This window comes from Lonchura striata, chromosome 1 (genome assembly GCF_046129695.1).
Source record: "Lonchura striata isolate bLonStr1 chromosome 1, bLonStr1.mat, whole genome shotgun sequence".
NCBI classification, from domain to species: Eukaryota; Metazoa; Chordata; class Aves; order Passeriformes; family Estrildidae; genus Lonchura; species Lonchura striata.
The window spans coordinates 140,087,545-140,106,212 of record NC_134603.1 but is presented as its reverse complement, the minus strand read 5'-3'; the positions used below and the strand labels follow the sequence as shown (position 1 = coordinate 140,106,212).

The 18,668-nt window shown below is 37.5% G+C and overlaps 1 protein-coding gene across 2 annotated transcripts in view; it reads right to left on the bottom strand.

Moving 5' to 3' along the window:
- Window positions 1-415: 415 nt before the first annotated feature.
- GPR158 (G protein-coupled receptor 158) overlaps window positions 416-18,668 on the bottom strand; it is a 190,458-nt gene continuing 172,205 nt past the window's right edge. The window contains exons 8-12 of one of the 2 annotated variants that reach the window (XM_077788579.1): window positions 12,885-13,023; window positions 8,933-9,038; window positions 6,870-7,016; window positions 5,274-6,096; window positions 416-5,147 (exon numbers count right to left, since the gene is read on the bottom strand). In XM_077788579.1, coding sequence (XP_077644705.1) covers window positions 4,642-5,147; window positions 5,274-6,096; window positions 6,870-7,016; window positions 8,933-9,038; window positions 12,885-13,023 — 1,721 coding nt within the window. In that variant the 3' untranslated portion in view covers window positions 416-4,641. Of the gene's footprint in view, window positions 6,097-6,869; window positions 7,017-8,932; window positions 9,039-12,884; window positions 13,024-18,668 lie in introns of both variants that reach the window. The other variant, XM_021533112.3, reaches the window with a different exon arrangement.

Below are 18,668 nucleotides of genomic sequence, written 5' to 3'. Positions count from 1 at the left end.
TCTTTGTATCTTTCCTATACCTGATAGACACATCTTTGAGATGAGGAATACAGGCATGTGCACCCATAGTATAGATGAGCTATAGGATTTTACAATGACATCGTAAAATGTGGTCTATTTATTTCCCCTTATTTTCTAACATTGTAGTTACCATTAAATTCAAAAGAATACAGAACGGACTCTACAATTTTGACCTCAAAATTGCAACCACTGAGAAAACAGAGCTATTTCTCTAACAAGAAATCCTAAACATACATATCTGTTCTGATGAAAATATAATGAAAAATCCAGAAAATTATAATGGCATTATCTGATCCTAGAAGCTGTAAAGTTAGTTACTTTACAATTTTGATGGGAAACCCATTCAGTTTGGATCAATAATGACTTCAGAAAATCACAACACAAAAGCCTGCTGACAGATTTAATATAAATGTGCTTTATTGCAGAGAAGTTACATTATTTACATGCTGCAACACATTACAACATAAATCTATCAAGTATTTCATGGTGGATGCTGTTGGTTGCCAGATAACATTGTCATAAGAACCACATTATAAAGTGAAGAGACTTACAGCTTTATATGCTCTACAACTTGGAGTAGCTAAAATTTTAAAAGTCAAAGGCAGTGTTTGCTCAGGCCTGCCTGTTGTCATATGCATGCAAAAGCCTAAGGAGAGCAAATATAAATGTCTTGTCTGGTTTCAGGTCTATGATGCCACCAAAGCTGATGATAAGTGTGTACTGATTTATATTTTAAAGCGCATAATCTTGCATAAATTATACAAGTCTAATAAGATTGGTATAAATCTAATTACTTATAAACCATGGCTTAGAAATGAAGGAGAAATGCAGCTTGCACATGCATTTAGAAGGACAACCTAGCAAATGTTTGTGACTTTTGTGTTTATTGTCTTTTCTCTTAACAGATCTGCTAGAGAACACATTTATACCATCTTTACTCTAGAGTTGCACTTCTCTTGGCTGAACAATGACAGTGAAATTCCAGAAAAAGACATCTAAGCAATCTAGTCAATATATGCTGGTGGAGAAAAATCTATGAAATACAAAACATATTTATGTCTAACTTAGTATGTCTTCATTAAGCAATGCTTCTAGCAGCATCATAGTGAAATAGGATAGTTGAGTGAAGTTTGGCCCCTCATTTTCTTAAATATGAAATAATTTAAGTCCTAATTGAATCTGTAGCCCAAAGATCAGTTGCTTAATAAACTGGGGAAAGCTTTTTTGTTTTCTAAAGGAAAGTTTTCCAATTGTGTCAGTCTTAGGGGGGGATGTGACTACAATGAGCCTAAAGAACCACAACAGACAGTTTTTAAGAAGTGAGGGAAAGGGTCAGGATGAAACAAATCTAAACCAAATGAGAATATACAAGCCAATGCCTTCTGTGGTTAACCAGCCATTGCTTTTTGCTTTCTGTGCAGATGGGCTGTTTTACACCAGCCAAGGAGTGGGCTTTGTTTCTGTGTTTCTAATGAAGTTATCTTTCCAAACAGAAAGAAAGGGAACAGAAACCGAGCAAGAAGAGATACACAGCGGTGGCACAGACACAGTCATGCACGAAGGGCTTGATCCTGCCAGGAACACAAGGGGCAGTGGTACTGTGGGGACACTTTGCCAATGTGGATCCCCTCGTCCTTGGTGCACAAAGCACCCTACAGGCTCCTGCAGAGCAGGGCATGGGCAGTGTGGCCTTGCTCAGCTCCGAGGTAAAGGATGGAGGGCCAGATGAGCAAGGGCACGAGGGCTGGTACCTGCTCCTTGCAACCACCTGTCTCCAAGAGGCAGTGAGTACATACAAAGACCTCCTTCCACAATCCCTTTGTGTATGTCCACTTCTAACTCACAGTGGGGCTCCCGTAAGTGAGCCAGGGCAGCCTGCCATAAGCTGGCCCCCCATCCCAATCCCAAAAACTACTGCTGAGACTGCAGAACTTCCCTTCAAGGATAGGAGAGGTGTAAGATTGTCACCTTTTCAGCAGGTTTAAAATTGTGTATTTCTCTGCACACAGGGTCAGTGTGCTCTGTTCCTAGGATAGACTTCTTCCCATGGAAATTTAGGGTTATTTTCTCTCAAAAAAGCTGATCAAGTCCCACTGAAGCTGACAAAACAAGTTACAGACAAATCCCATGAGTATCTGGGACTGGGAAGGGAGAATCTGAGCACACCAGGTCTTAATCTCAACTCTTTTCCACACCAAGGACAGAGCTGGATTTGGGCTGCACATAGGATGCCAGTGGCCCTGTGTGTGCAAAGTGAGTGCAGTGATGTCCAAAGCACACAGACTCTTATGCCTGACTCCCTTTCATGGGAGGAACAGGGATTCTGGATTGAAGGGTCCCAGTCAGATCTCCTAGACCATAATTATGCCCTACAAAAGGTGTGAGAGAGTCAGACAAGCCCAGGGTAGTAAAGACCTAAGTCAGCACATCCCCGTGGTGGAACTGAGCACTATCCTGGATAACCAGGTTGGCTGGGGCAGTTTAGTCACTTAATCTGGAGCTAATGAGCAGAATTTGTAAGTGAGGTAACATGTTTAGACAGCACCAAGACCTGAGTCAACTTGTCCCCAGCTGGCTCAGGTGCTGGCACATGTCAACGTTTGGGTTTAGCAGCGGCAGTAGGAAAATCAGATCCATCTTGATCTGTCAGTCTACACATGCCCATAATCTCCTCTCCTTTTTAGACAGAAAAATCCTCATGCCCAGGTTGTCTAAGTCCCTCTGCTCATTGCATTTTATCTTAAGCCACTTTTTCTATGATGCCACAAAAATCAGTTTATACTACATACGTGTATGTGCATGTGTGTATTAGATATGACATTTATATATATATATTAAACATATATAAATATCTATTTTTATATATTATATATATATTAAACAACACATTCTATTCAATCATCCACATTTCATGTTCTTCCACCAAATCCCATCACTTCTCTCAAATTGCACAAGTTCTTTAGGACTGAGCTGTCTTTGTTTTGGAGTACACTATGTATGGCCAATTCCTGTGAACAGCACTTTACTGGTACTGCATTGAAATGGCTGGGGCTGTTTAATTACTGCTGACACTCCTCAGAAGAGTTCAACATGTCCTCAGGCTCTGATGGTGAACTGTCACTAAGACTCATAGTTGTGAATGGGCCACCTATGAATTAAGCTCATATGCAGGATGAGGACTGTAGCTATTGATGAAAAGTAGCACTGTATCAAACAGTAACTTTTACTGTAAATGTACATATAAATTTAAAAAAACTCAAAGCATTTTGGACAGTTGGAGAGAGATGCCATCATTTCTGTTCCCAGTATCGCTTACATTTGCATATATGGGGGAAGAGTAATATTTTGGAGTTCTCACTCCAAGAGCCAATTTTTTGAGGTTTGCCAACAGGGATAAACAGTACAGTGTTGTTCCATAAATAAAGTACCTCCCAGAACTGTCTGGTTTTAGTAAAACAAGTGATCATTTCTGGGGTATAGTCATTGTCATTCTTGCTTGTCTTATTTAACAGGATAGGTTCAGTATGAAATACTGAACAAGATCATCGCCATCTATGTTTAAAGTAAGATTTCTCGTCTCTTAGATGATGTTTTTCAATTAGTAACAAAAAACCCAGGTAAGTTGTCCTACCAGTATAAACAGCTAAGACAACTGAATTTCCACTATTAACAAAGTCTATGAGCATTAACAGGGAAGTGCATAACTTACTGCATATAAAACCCCTGAATAATACTGTATCAAACTATAAATATAAATAACAGAGAGCAAACAAAAAAAAAAAATCAGTATATAAATTACAGGAAAGAAAAAAAAATAATCTCCAAAGCCCAAAAGAATTTCCCAGTATGAACTGTGGCTTCCATAGCCAGTGAAAGATTACTGCAATTCTATATATAAACAAAAAGGTCTACAGTAGGTATTTTAACTTGCAATTAGAAGACAGTATCTGCAGATTGCATAAATATGTTGTTGTGTCACATAATATCAAAGTTATTTGCAAAAATTATACAATCTGGAATGCTTTAATATGAGACACAACAATGTACTTAAACACACAGTAATAAGAAAATGAAAGCAATCATTTTATAAAATATTCTTGGGATGCATTGAGTTAGCAGTGCTATTTATATTAAATATGTAAAGTGAAAAATTGTCACTTTAATAAGCTGCTCATTGGTACCCCTTTTTGCCATCAGGACATTTTCTGTGTCCCACTTCTGCTGGATCTTTAAAGTCCCAAGGGCAAGTTACAGCCAGGTACGGCATCCAGAAATAATTTGGTTAAGATCTACACTGTGTGTTTGTTATCATCTTATTATTTTTTCTTTTAAAAGACAATTGATTTCACAAAGGCAGATTTCTTTCATTGACACAGTAAAATCCTTGGAGCAGGGACCATATTCTGGGCACTGCTAATCACATTGTTGGCACTCAAAATATGAGTAATAACAACAATAATGATAATTTACTTTGCTTAACTCCTACATATTTGTAGTGCTGATTCCCTTGATTTAAGTGATGCTCCTTAGGAATTTTCAGATCCTTATGGCCTAAGTCCCCTCTGTCTTTCCTGTTTTCTGTCTTCTCAATGTTGCTACTCTCCTCAGTCCAAAAGCCTCTTATTTTCGAGATGCTGCTGTTTTATTTGCACTTATAGCAGAGGTGTTCAATAAAGCTACACTTCTTTCTGCATTTGGTAAATCTGCTGTATCATACTCCCAAGGGCAGACTTCAGCTCGAGATGCTAAAGGTTGCTGTACGTAACTACTTGGCTTATGGGAGTTAGATGAAAGCACATTTCCCTCGGAAGAGGCAATTTTTTTCTGTTCAGCCAATTTATTGAGGTTTTCCTTTTCTGCTGTTTTCTGGGGCAGCTCGTCCCGCTCCCCAGCACGGGTATTAGGTGTATTCCTATTAACATTCTCACACTTCAGCCCAGGAGAAACCTGGGACTTGGAATTTGACTGATTTTTCTCATTTTCAAAGATCTGCTGCTCTTGTGTCTCCTGAGTGGCTGCTTCCACATTCTCTGAGCTCTTTTGATTTGACTGTTGGAACCCCTCAGGTGTCTTCAGCTTATGATGAGTCTTCCCCTTTGGCTGGGAAGGGTGGTTTTTCTCTGGCTCTGAGGAAGCAATAGACACATGTTTTTGAGCTTTAGAGTCAAAAGGCACAGGACCAGGAACTTGGTCATATATCTCCCAAGGACAAACTTCTCCTATGTTGAAATTGTCCTTGTGCGGAGACTTACCTGGGCCTGTGTCTGGATTTGCAGGTATTTGACTAACCCTTTGCTGTTTTATAATTCCAGATTTATGGGTTTTCTTTGCTTCCTCAGACTGGGTAGAGTTTTTCCGGTGGGAATCCTTATGTTCCCCTTTATCGGAGGCTGAGTGCTTTTTGCTTGCCTCCTTACCCTTCTGCTGAGATTTATGAGATTTAGTGCTTTCTTCTAGACTTTGTGTTTTACCTGTTAGTCCCAGAGTCTTTTCCTTGGCACTAGCAATAACACTGAGGGATTTTTGTAACACAGATGTTCTTGGATGCAGAGGCTTCTTATCGGCACTTAAATTATGTGCACTTACTGATTTGCACACTAAAGGGACCGATTCAGTAGAGACAGCTTCAACTTTTTCAGGAGCATTTTTGGTTAATTTGTTATCATTCAAGGAGTCCAGAAGTGTTTTCTCAGAAGCTATAACTTCTGCACTTTCTGTAGTTAAGCCATTTGGTTCTTCTGTTTGATCCCTAACATGATCGTAAGTGCTGTGGGACTTTTTTAAGGAAAATACTCTGTTTTTCGAAGTATCTTCTTTTGGCTTTGGAGAACTTGTGGAATCTGGTGGGTTTTTCTTCAGTGTGGCCAAGTTCTTCACAGCACTGTGCTCCATCAGGTCCTTCTCATCCCTGGAGCACTGCCTGGTGACTGTCTCAGGGATTTCTGTAATGCGCCGCATTATCGAGCGCCCCAAGCCCTTTTTAGAGCACCTTTTTTTCTGGAGATGTGGATTATTAGCAATCATCTTTTTCCTTTTATAGATTTCAAGCTGAGCATATAGTTTCTTCAACTCATCCTGCAAAGCAAATTGAATGGCAATACTAGTATTTATTTACACAGTGACTACAGTCAAACAAGCAGCTTGATAAATACAAGACACATTGCTCTAAAAAGGGCATTAAACTCATTTCACTGTCTTTTGTAATTCTTGAATATGCCATTTCTCCATCAACTTGAATCCCATTTTTTTCCACTTAAAAAGAATTCAACTCTCATGCACAAACAAGTTACTTTCCACAGCATGCACACTTCATACTCATTTATGCTGTTTCAGATTTCACAATGCTGTAGTGTATGATTTCCTGATGAACTCTACAGCTATTCTAACTCTATAGTGTTTTGTTCTTAGAACACAAGGCCTTTAATCATGTAAAATAAGAATAAAGTAATTTTCTCAATTAATCAAGTTTTTAAATTTTTATATATATCATTATAGTTATATATGCTTATGTATATGTTACATACAAATGACTAATTAAAATGAAGCCAAAAACTGTTTGCACTTCAAAATAATTCAGAGAATCTGTGTAAACTAAGTAACAGCTCTTGCTGACAATGATTCCTTCTCCTTAACCACCACTATGACTTTTACTACAACTAGTAATGCAGCATCTCTTCACACTAGTAAATTCTGAGACTTTACATGACCTGATACCACAATCATAAAAGATCTAAGCTGGTATTTTTCAGCTGATATCTGCAAAGAGAAACAAATGCATGCAAGTTGGAGTTTTCTTATAAGAAAAAGTGTTCTTGAAAACAAATGCTATTTAAATGAGTTCTATGTACCCGAATATCTTCAGGATCCAAACTATGTTCACTCCATGCTGAGTTGATACTGCTGTTCAGATAGGATCCAGACCGACCCATATCAAGCTCATCTTCATAAGCTTCTGTAGCTATATCATCTCTTGGGTTATTGCTTGAATGTGAAAACTGCAATAAGTATTCACAAAAAAAAAATGTTGCCATGAGTGCAAAAGTTTACTTCAACATCAGTGTAAGAGCTTACAACAATTTTTATGGTACAATGACCCTTGTATAGATTTGACTTGATTCTCAAACTCAAAACATTACTTAAACTTCATTGACTTTAGTAGTGTCCTATAGAGTCTCAGTATTGTATGGAAGGAACTCTTAATAATGATGGCATAACAGGATAAATCTTAAAGATTTGCATTATTTGATAGGTATTTGACCCTCTTCAAATGGCATTTCAATTAAACTGGCATGAAAATAGACTTTCAAACATTATTTCCAATAAGGCTGCTGAAACAGTAAGACACTATTTTATACAATATACATTTTAATAATCCTGCAAAAAGCAGTTGTCCTATTTTAGATCCTAACCCTGCAAATGAAGACATAAGGTGGGGAAAAAACTAACACAAAAAAAGAAAAAAAAAATAAAGGAAAGAAATGAATGAAAAAGTAGACAGCTATTTCCTTCTATGTTTCACCATATCCTTAAATCAGGAATTGGAGTGAGGTTGTCATTGTTGTTTTGTCCATATTGATTCACTCATCTGAATTTACTATTGTCCACATAGTCATCTGTCTTCAGGACTTTATGAAAAAAACTAAACCTTGTGAATCTTAATTGTCTGAATTCTTGGTGTGTTGGAAGAAAAGTCTGTGCAGTCTAACAGAGATAAAAAGCTAAAAATGAAAATGCTGGTCAGTAGTTATGAGTCAGCTTCAGAAAGGTCAACAAATTTTCTAGGCCAGTTTAATTAGATGTCTCTGAAGACATGTAATATATCTGAAGATATGTAATAAAGTATATGAATATAAAATAGAAGATATAATATTATTGCTAAAGTCCAGAAAAGTAATTTAAAATAAAACAAGGTTATGCAGTATTAAGGCTGCATCAATGGGTCCCTTGTTACAACTGTTCAATGTACATATATTTGACAGTCATCAGCATACCCTGTTCTGACACACAGGAAAAAGGCAGGCATGGCAGCCTCATTAACCTGAAAATTCAATCAACCCGAACTGCTTAATGCTTTTTCTTCATATGTAGCTTTCACCTTTACTGCTATTTTGACTCTTGAGCTTTTGATTTATATAATTAGTCATTTCAAGGCCCAATACAAAGTCATTCCTTTTGCTGGGGTACTGTCCTAAGGAAGTTCCACTCCATTCCTGGGCACTGTTGCTAGGGACAGGAGGAGCCACTTGCAGATCTCCTGCCCCTGGTGAGATGGCACTGGGGCTTCCAGGAGGTGTCTGGGCTGCAGCTCGGGGGCTGCCTGTGCTCTTCCCCAACTCCTGCCATCACCATCTCCTGTGCCCCAACACACCTCTCTTGGCACCCAGCACCGCTTCTGGCTCCCTGCCATGGCCACGTCTCCTCCCAGTGTGCAGCACTCCCTGCCAGTGCATGTCTCCTCCTGTCTGTCCAAGGCTCTGACTGGCAAAGGCTTCTCCTTTTTCAGCCTGGTTTAAATCCCTACCTCCCCATCTCATGGCTAGTCCAGCCTCCTGATCCCAGTGGTTCTATGCCCTTGCTTAAACTCTTTGTTCTCAGCTAACTCTAGCAGCAGCATGGTCATACAAATACCTAAAAAAAGAGTACAATTAGGCAGGATTCTTTCCTTCTTGTATTAATCATATCAACATTTTAAGTGCTTTAAACTCCTGGAATTTTGAAAGCTGAAATAATGAAACTTTGAAAATGTATACTTTTTAAAAATAAAAACAATACAACTTTCAAGGTAAAATAGCCAGATTTTACATCCTCCTTTTCTATCAGTTGCTGCTAGATTTACATATAAATGTGTCTGCATGACAACATTTATCTTCCTCTGTCTTGGCAAAAGAAAAGAGACAGCAGACTCAAATACCTTAGGGATCAGAAGTAGCCCAACAGTGACTGTCACAGTCAAATGTGTGTGTGCAAAGAACAGCATCAGCATCCAGTCAGACTGAAGTCTTGAAGAAAGAATGAATCTGAAAATAGAATTCGAGGTTGCAATTCATGCATTTCTCCAGTGCATTAGATTTAATATCTTTAGTATTCCTTAGGTTTCTTTTCACTGAATGGCCAAATACAACTGGTTTTGTTCTATACTGCTTTCATACAGACTAAAAATTACATCCACACACTTTCCATATATGCTAAACTTTCAAAACATCTCTGAAAAAAAAAATCAACAAACCAAAATATAAAAAGAAACAACAGACTTTAAATTATACTGCTTATTCCATATTTCTCACTCTATTGAGCTGTCTCTTTTTGTTTTGTGTATATTGTCACAGTTTCTTTGGCCTGAGTTACGGTAGCCTACATACATTAAGGAGCTGAAGGGATGGTTTTAGGTTAAGCACATGTGCTATGATGAATTGCAGTGCACTTTATAAACACAGGATGTCCACAGATCACAGCTATTGAGTGCAGCTGATAAGCCATTCAAGGAAGAAGTGAACTGAAATGCATTTTAGCAGGGAGCAGAGAAATGATCTTTATAGCAGGACCACACAGCTCACTGCTGCGGGATCCAAGAGCCGGTGAATGCTTGGAAATGAGTGGCTGAACTTCTCAAACAAAACGGTTCCTTGCTGAGCTTTCTAAAGGAGAGGTAGAAGAAGCAGTGCAGTTAAAGCTGAGGCATGCTTGGCTTGTCTGCTTTAGTGAGCTCCCAAAGACAGGAGCAGTAAGCAGTGCAACGGATGAGCGATGTGCTGCTGGCTTGCAATTTCCAGGTTTACAAAAATCATTCAGACAGAAATGACATTTGCAACTTATCCAAGTTCACAGATGCACATTTTGAAGAAGCTTTTGTTAACAGAAATAGTTTGGCATGAAACATTGGCTTACATGCTGTAATAATACAGTCATAATTACTTGTTTAATACTTTGTAAATGCAATGTTTTATGAACAGAACAAAATATTCCAATTAATTAATTCCTAGAGACTTCCTGTTTTGGGGCATGAGAGAACATGAGGTGGCTCAGGCCTGAGATTTAGCAAACTGAAGACATCTGCACTGATGAAGATGACATGAGAAATTGATGGATGTAACAAATAACAGAGCAAAAAGTGAACAAAAGTTATAGACAGTGCTATAAGGGATGGCAGGATTTCACAGGTGGTTAATAGGGAGTCATTTGAAAGATGGCCAGACTTCACAGGTAATGAAGGAGGGAGCAGAACTTGCAAGGTCAGTGGCACTGACCATATAAAATACATAAACAGCAGATAATATTGTGATTACCTAGACAATGGCATCACAGATGCCAAATTTGAGTACAGATGTAGGAAAACTGTGATCAATAGGAAAAAAAATAATGAGGGTGGGTTGTTTATTTGGAAGACAAGGACTGGGACAGATAGAGGATAAGGTAGGTGGGGGGGGGGGAAAAACATGGAAAGGAGGGGGGATAAAATGGCTAGTGACATGTAAGCAAGTTCTCACCGAGCTCTGTACCTGATGTATCTCCCATCTCCTCATTAAATCCTTGTTATGTGTGATACCACTCTCTGCATGGAGATCTGATGGATCTGGCCCCTGTGGCCAGCCAGGTGCTCTGTGACTGCCCCAGTGTGGATTTGCTCAACTTGCAATGGAGCCATCAGCAGCCAGATCCATCAGACAGACTGGAGAAAGCACTCACATCCTGATGACCACTGCATTTTGTTAACCTTCAAGAGATCCAATCCTCAGATTCTGTGAAGGGTTTTTTGCTTGCTTTATGCTGGAGACCTTGACTGATTAAGGTCTCTATGCCATACTATGCCTCTGAATGTAAAATCACAGTTTTAGTAGCCATTCAGACATAGCAAAGATGGGATTATATTTGAATGAGATTTTTTTCCATATTAATTTTGGGTTTCTCAGTAATATAAGAAAAAGAGAAATGCAGGAATTTAATACTATGATGATCTGAAGATAATCCAGAATCCTGTTTCTGAAATCAGAATACTTTCAAAGGAAAACAAAATGCAAACACTTCAAGGTTTTATTTAGTGCTCACATCAATCTTCTATGAGCTTTGGGAGTTTTCAAAATGGATAGCTGCCTTGTAGGTGTCCTTCAAGGCTCCAGTACTTTCAACTTCGTGACAATTCAGGTATGTCATATAAATCTAAGTTTTACATTTCTGCCCTTTCAGTTGCATCCAGAATTTGGCAGGGAAGATGGAAGAAAAAAAAAAAAAAAAAAAAAAAGGGGAAATGGATTAAGAGTTGTGCATGCAGAAATGGACATAATCTCAGGAGGGATCCTGGACATTTTTTTCAAACTTATCTATAAACACTACACAATACTTCTTCAACAAACCAGCATATATCAGACAGATGGGAAAGAATCAATACAAAATGTACATTAAAAAAAAAGAAAAGAAGGAAGAATAGGATCAGCAGACCTTAGGCTGCAGGCACAGGATTGTCAATAAGACAAACTGAAAGACTTAATCCCTTTGTGTCTCCTTCATAAGGAATGTATTAAAATGCCACATTTCTCCCTTTTCCCCTTTCTTTCATCCAAGGTTATTTGCCTCCTGTTCTATTGTTAAAAGAAACTTGCAGCCTACAAAAATACCTCTGAACTGTATCTTCTAATATGGCTCAAAACACAGTTTAGGAATATAAATTAATGAGGGAAAAGCTGACTGAGAAGCCATCATATTGGCTCTAATAAACTCAAAAGTATTGTAAATGAATTTTACATCTATCAGGAATGAAAAGGAAAATGCTGCCATCAAATAAAGATTTTAAACAATAACTTTGCAGATGTTTGTGTTAGGGAGTATAGATTTTGCGTGTATGTGGATGTTGAAATACAGGGTTAGGAGAAGGGGAAGGAAAAACAATGACATGCCCGAAAAATGCAGTGAACTGTGTAACAATGATAAGAGAAAAGAGCACCAGGAAGGAACAGAGATGAAGGATTTACTTTGCTGATGTTTACTCAGAAAAAACCATGAAAGAAAAAATCAAGCAGACAAGGAGAGATGTTAGTGCCAAGACAGACCAAAGAACAGAGAACGGTATTTGAAGACTGTCAATGAAGTAATGTAAAAAAAAAAAAAAAAAAAAATCTTAGTAGATAAAGTCTTTTAGGAGGCAAAAGAAAGTTTGAGAATGTCAGAAGAAAGTTTTAAGAGGTTTTACAGGATGAGATGAAACTCATGTTTTCTTGCTCTTTTGCATTTTCTAGGACCGATTCATTTCTATAGGGTACTCTGTAGGAAAGCCAGATTTAGTAAATTTTCATGTAGCCCTAGCAAAGACCCTTATTTATTTGTTACTACCCAAATAATTTAAAAGTATGAAATGCAAAGCTCATTATAGACTTCAGAAGAAACATGGGTTTTATATTACTAATACAGCATCATATGTGTAACAATTTTTTCATGTCAGCATATAAAACACTATGCTTCATGCCCAAACCAGTACAATTATCTTAATATATAGCTGCAGCTCACCAATCTGTTACACATCAGCAAAAGTTCATACAAACCAACATTCTTACCTGCTGTTTCTCTAGGGATACAAAACAGTGAGTGGTATGTAGAATGACTGAAGACATATAGTTGTTTTGCTAATTTATCATATATACTGAACTTTGATCTAAGAAAATATCATCTAACTATACTGGCAAAAACCCTAATTATAAAATTTCATATTCTTGGATCCCATATGAACAGTTTTAAGTTTAGTAAGGACTTAATTTGCAGAAACAAATATTTATAAGACCTTCCATTATGCATCCTATCCCATTCACCCACTCTAAGTTGCACCATATGAAACCTGAAAAATAAATGGTTAATTACTAGATCTACAGATCACTTGCCTAATTGTATGGAATATAGCAGAGATAATGAGCTCATTGTGAACTGCAACAGCCATATAACGTGGCTCATGAAATGCTGATGGGACTGTCCGCACTGCATAGCAGAGATAAACACCCCACAAGAGGAATAAAAATTCAGCTGTGAGAAGAACAAAAAGAAATAATTTGCAATTAGTTTTATAGATGGAAGGAAATTTGAAGCACTACAGTATCTTCTGTATGTGTGAGTATCTATGCAAAGACAATACATATGTATATAAGTACATACATAGACAGTCAAATTCTTTTGGATATTGTCACTGTACATGAGATATTTGGTTTTAAGTTTACTCACATCAGAAACTCTTGCGTTCATGGTATTTCAGTTTTTTAATTGACAAACTTTGAGACAATGTCTAAAAATGTCTTGCTTGCCTTTATAATTGGTACTACAGAAGTCTGACATCTCTTCAAATAACAAGTAGTTTTAATTGTAGCTCTGGTTCTTATTACATAGGCAGATATAGTGCTATGGCCAAACTTAATGCTTTTTAAGACAACACTTTCATTTCAAAGGTTTATAACTTAGATAAAACAAGATATTTTGTGTTAAAAAAAGTCCTCTGTTCAAGACAATTATTTCTGCTGGTACCCATAATATGACAAGTCACTTCTGAGGGTCTAATCCACTTAAAGCAATGATGTGTTTCTTTTAGGAGAAAAATGAGTGAAGGTAGAAAGGAGAAAAAGTAGGGTGTCTGGATCAGCCTGAACTATTCAGTTAGAGAATCTATCTGTACCTAGCAGTACACTGACTTCAGCTTCCAGTGGACAGCCTGATGTGACATCATTTTGACCTTGATATGAATGATTTCCTAAGCACCTCAAAAAAAACTCCCAGAAAAAAAAAAAAACCCTACAGCTCTGTCATGCAGTTATGAACAGAGCTGGTGCCAGTCCCTCTTGCCTTGCAGTCTGGGTTGACAGTGGCTGGAAGTGTTTGAGTGTCACCCAGTAATGTGCAGTTCCATGTTAGACCCCCTACACTGCCAGCACTGCTCCAGACCAGCTTCAGAAACTGTGATCCCATTGTTACTCATACACTGCTTTTGTCATGTTGAATTTTTGCGACAGAAACTACAATTAAATGCAGCATAATAGGAAAAAAATTATTATTCAGACTTCTTTTTGCCAATAATTTTTCTGTACTGTAACTAAATCTGGTGATCAGTGACATCACCCTGTGGAAGTGGTCAGCAAATAATTACTGGTCTGGTTTCACTAATGACACAAATGCTTGTGAACCCCACCATTAACAACAGACTAAAATCTAATGTCAGTACTGGATATCTCATTAGAACACGCCCTCCAGTTCCTCCACTTTTAGGAGTCCATGACTGCTGTAACTTACCTATAATATATTGTTATACCATTTTGAAACTTCTACTTTTGCTGTTAATTCCAGATAAAATGAATAAAGACAAGTCTGGATAAAATTAATACAGTCACATAGATCTCTCTGTGCAATGACAAGAGTTCAGTTTGAACTCAGAACAATACTTTGCAAACTTCTTAATGAAAAATACATGTCCTATCTCCAAGATCCTAATTTTACTAGAACACATCCTTCATAGACCCAGCAGTCTTACCAGTTACATAAACCCAAACATCTGAAGGGGCATAATCCATCCATATTGATGGTTTTGTGATCTTCCTCACCAAATCCCAACAATAATCAGCTTTTTGCTCTATTGACTAAGTTGATTTGAGGTCTTACTGAGTGTCAAAATGAAAAAAATCTTGGAATGAATCTTCTGAGACTGTGTGTCCCAGCCTGGTTTTGAGCTCAACAAAAGCACACATGCAGGTATGTTTTTCCCAAGTTACTCATACACTTGGGCAAACTGGCTGCTACTTCCATTTAATTTCTAGAAAATTAGCTATGCTATAAACAAAGTCTGTTCTGGTTTCTTAAAAACTCCTGCACAGAACAACTTACAAAGCTTTCTTGATCCTGAAGTCTTTCCTGACCAAGTGGAGTATGAATTCTGTTTCAATAAAATAAGAATAAAGGTGTTTTACAAATCTTAGCAGTCTGGGTTTTTTTCTTTAGGTAGTTGCCTCACATATGCAGAATCATGGCTCTTAAATGTATTGCTCTTCAAATGACTGTAATTGACTGCTTTAATCGCTCCCTAATGATTTAAAAGAAATTGAAAATCAGAAAATGGTTAGAATTAGGCTGCTAAAGCCAGATCAATATATCTTACTGTCCTGTCTTCTATGGAAATCCCTCATATGAACACTGTTCAACAGGGCTCCTCTAACATGCCAGACAATGCCTATTTCCTCACATTTTGCCTTTCATCCAAACTTCCCCTGCACCCCAACATGAGCAGCAGAACTGAATAGATGAGCTAATTGTGAAATAACAGGCACACTCCACAAAACTACCCATGGTCTGTTCTTCTTCCTCTTTCTCATCTGAAGCAAGAAGAGCCCCCACCTTTCTTTCTGACTGAAAAAATCAGTTACAAATGCTAATAGAAGCTGAGAGTTTGAAAAGGTTTAGCTTTCAAAGAAATAAAAAATCACATGTAAAATTTGCTGAAGGTATTCTTACTTGAACTAAATAGTGAGGGCCAAAATTTGCTTACTTTTAGAAGAAAACAATAAAATTGCTGTAATTTTGAATTAGTGGGTTTTGGTTTGGTTTTTTTTTTTTTTTTGCATGCAGAGCAAATGAAAAGGAAGAAACCATACGTCCATTAAAAAAAAAAAAAAAACAAAAAACAAAAACAAAAAAAACCCCAAAACAACAAAACACACAAAAAAAAACCTGCAAAAAACCCAAAACACCAAAGCCTTACAACCCAAACATTTTAATTAGCTAGGCTAAGTAGGAAGGCAGGTAACATCTGATCTCCAGATCTGATTAATTCTGAAAATTTCAGTTTTCAGTTTAACAATCATAGTTACAAGGAGTTCTTAAGACAAGAAGCAATTTCAAAGTATTATATATATGTATATACTGGAGCATAACAGTAATTGGTACCATTCAGTGCATAATGCTTTTAGAAAAGCTTTACATTTAGAGCAGAGTTGGCATTCCTGTCTGCAGATAATAATTAGTGACATCTGGTATGGAACACAAATATGGAAGAGCTCTTAAAACATAAGGTAAAATAACAGAGTTACTTTACTTGCTAAGTCCAACATTACCATAATTTCATCAGCAATGACAAAACAGACTGATAGAAAACCGATTTATTATCTAAACCACTAATTAAACAAATAAAATGTATCATGTAAAAGCTGTGTTTGGGGGGAAGTTAAGTTCCCATAATTAGTTACAGATGGTTAGTGCAATTTGCAACAATAATCTGAAGGTGTTATAAATTTTTGCTGTATTTTTTTCCTACGTGTCCTTTTTACATTCTCAATATAAAGTAAGGTAACATATTAATGTATGTACTGCAATGAATAACAGATATAACTAATGACTGAGATAGATAGATAGATAGATAGATAGATAGATAGATAGATAGATAGACAGACAGATAGGTAGATAGATAATTGAGTATATCTGGCCTCTATGCAGCAAAATTCTAATGTACAGTTCATCTCTCTCTTAGATTGTTTATGAGACACTAGTGACTGCTTTGCACCAGATATCTTAAGTAGTCAATTTCTGTGAAATGTGATATGAAATTCCTATTTTGCTTGCTGAATAATTTTCCACTAGAAGTCTGGTGTGGAAAAGTGACTAAAGGAGTATCTTAGCATACTGCATGCGTATCAAAAGCAAACTCAAGGCTCAAAACACATGATCTTGTTCCTATGATTTAGCACAAGGCTTATAAATTATCCCATTTCACATATTAAGCACAAAGCCCAGAAAACTTTCCTGTCCATTTCCAAAAAATATTATGGAAATTCCTAGGAGAGAGAGCTGTCAATTGTTCTCTGGACAGAAAATGCATAGTCAAAACAATAAAACATAAAAGAGCTCTGAAATAAACCTTGCAGTAGTTCCTCAATAATTGTCCAAAACAGGCATTCAGATTTGGGAGAAAATCTCTGATAGATAAGTGGTTAAAAAAAGGCACAGTTGCTTTAAAGGTATAAATGGGTGCAGATATGAATGGAAGGTAGGAGATGAAAATATAAAGTGACCTCAATATGTCATGTGCACAAATGAATTAGTCTTTAAATACCTCTCTTCTTAGTCACTACCTACTTCTTATCCACAGAACCTTTTATCTGGTCTTCGCATTATCTGATCAACCTGCTTAGTATATTTATTAGTGCTTAAAAATCAGGATTCTTCCTTGTCTTCATGATGCTGACTATATTTTTAGAAAATGAAGCAATTTGGAGCACTTAGCTTGATCATCCAATACACTGGGCCAGACTCGCCCAGTGCCACTGTTCTGTCACAACAAAGAGTGTGCCATGTCCACTCACTTGAGATCTTTTTAGGTCACTGCTCATATTCTGCATCTTCTGATAATGAAGGACAATGATATATATCCATAGTTCATGGTTCTGTATGATATATATCATAGTTCATAGTTCTGTATCTGCTTTACAGAAAAGGATGGACTTAGGGTTGTTATTACTGACTATATGAAACTTTCTCAAAAGATCTGGGTTAATGTATTTTCTAGGTTTTGCTAAACATGCACTGGTTTGTGTTGCTCTGAGCAGAAGCAAATCCCCACGTTAATCCATTGCTGCTTTCACTCCTGCTATGCAGATGTCTGTACTTCACCTAATCAAGGCTGCCTGATGAGGAAGGCTCTGCAATTTGTTGCAAATGACATTTGGATATCTAGTGAATGACAGGAAAGACTGCAAGGGGGAAAAGTGGTCTAGCACACATGCACAACTGACTTGTAACTCTGCTTGTGCCTCAGACTCATATTCTCATGTTCTATGAATACGAGAAAAAATTAGGTCCCCATTCAATCCAAACTTTGCAGAGATCATAATTTTTTGCAGAAGAGGGAGCTTTTTTTTTTTTTGCTATTTGGGTGCCACATACACATTTTTGCTGTGATTTGCAGTAAAAATAAGCATGCATGTATTTGTAGCCAGTGAGACCATACAAATGTTGCAAATATATTTGACTAAGCTCTGTAACTGAGCCAAAGGCATTGCAACATGGACAACTATATTAAATGGACCATATAACCCTAATCTCACTGTGCCTCAGCTCTGCCCGTGTAAAATGGGGATAATATCACCCTGCTATTCAGGACAACAGTGGAAATAAATTTTCCCGTATTTATAAAGAGCTTAAGTCCTGAACTGTGGATTTCCTTCCTGCCATGATCAGGAGAGGAATGTGAATTATTTCAGACTGTCCTGGTTGCTTCCCAGCCCTCCTACCCTGGCAGAAATGCCTTTTTGTTCATTCTCTTTTTCATGCCAGCCCCTTGGTGAAGATGGCTGTGGGCTCTCTGGAGCCAGAACACCCATTCCTGTGCTCACTTGCACTCTGCTCTCCAGGAGCTACTCGCAAAAAGAAGACAGCCCTGAAAGATTAAAGCAAATTTTCACAGCTCTGAATGGAGCTTTATGTCTGACCACACCTATTTGTTTAAAAAGCACCACCACAGGCCAAAACCAGGCCACTGCTCCTCAGGGATGGTGACATTAAAGCTGTGACTTGCCTAAGTTCAATTGGTATTCTGAACTCTACACTCTTGGTAAAATAGTACTGTTCCAACAATTATACCAATTTTTCCCCAGGTTTTAAACTCTAATTACTGATTACCACTCTACTTACATCTATAACAC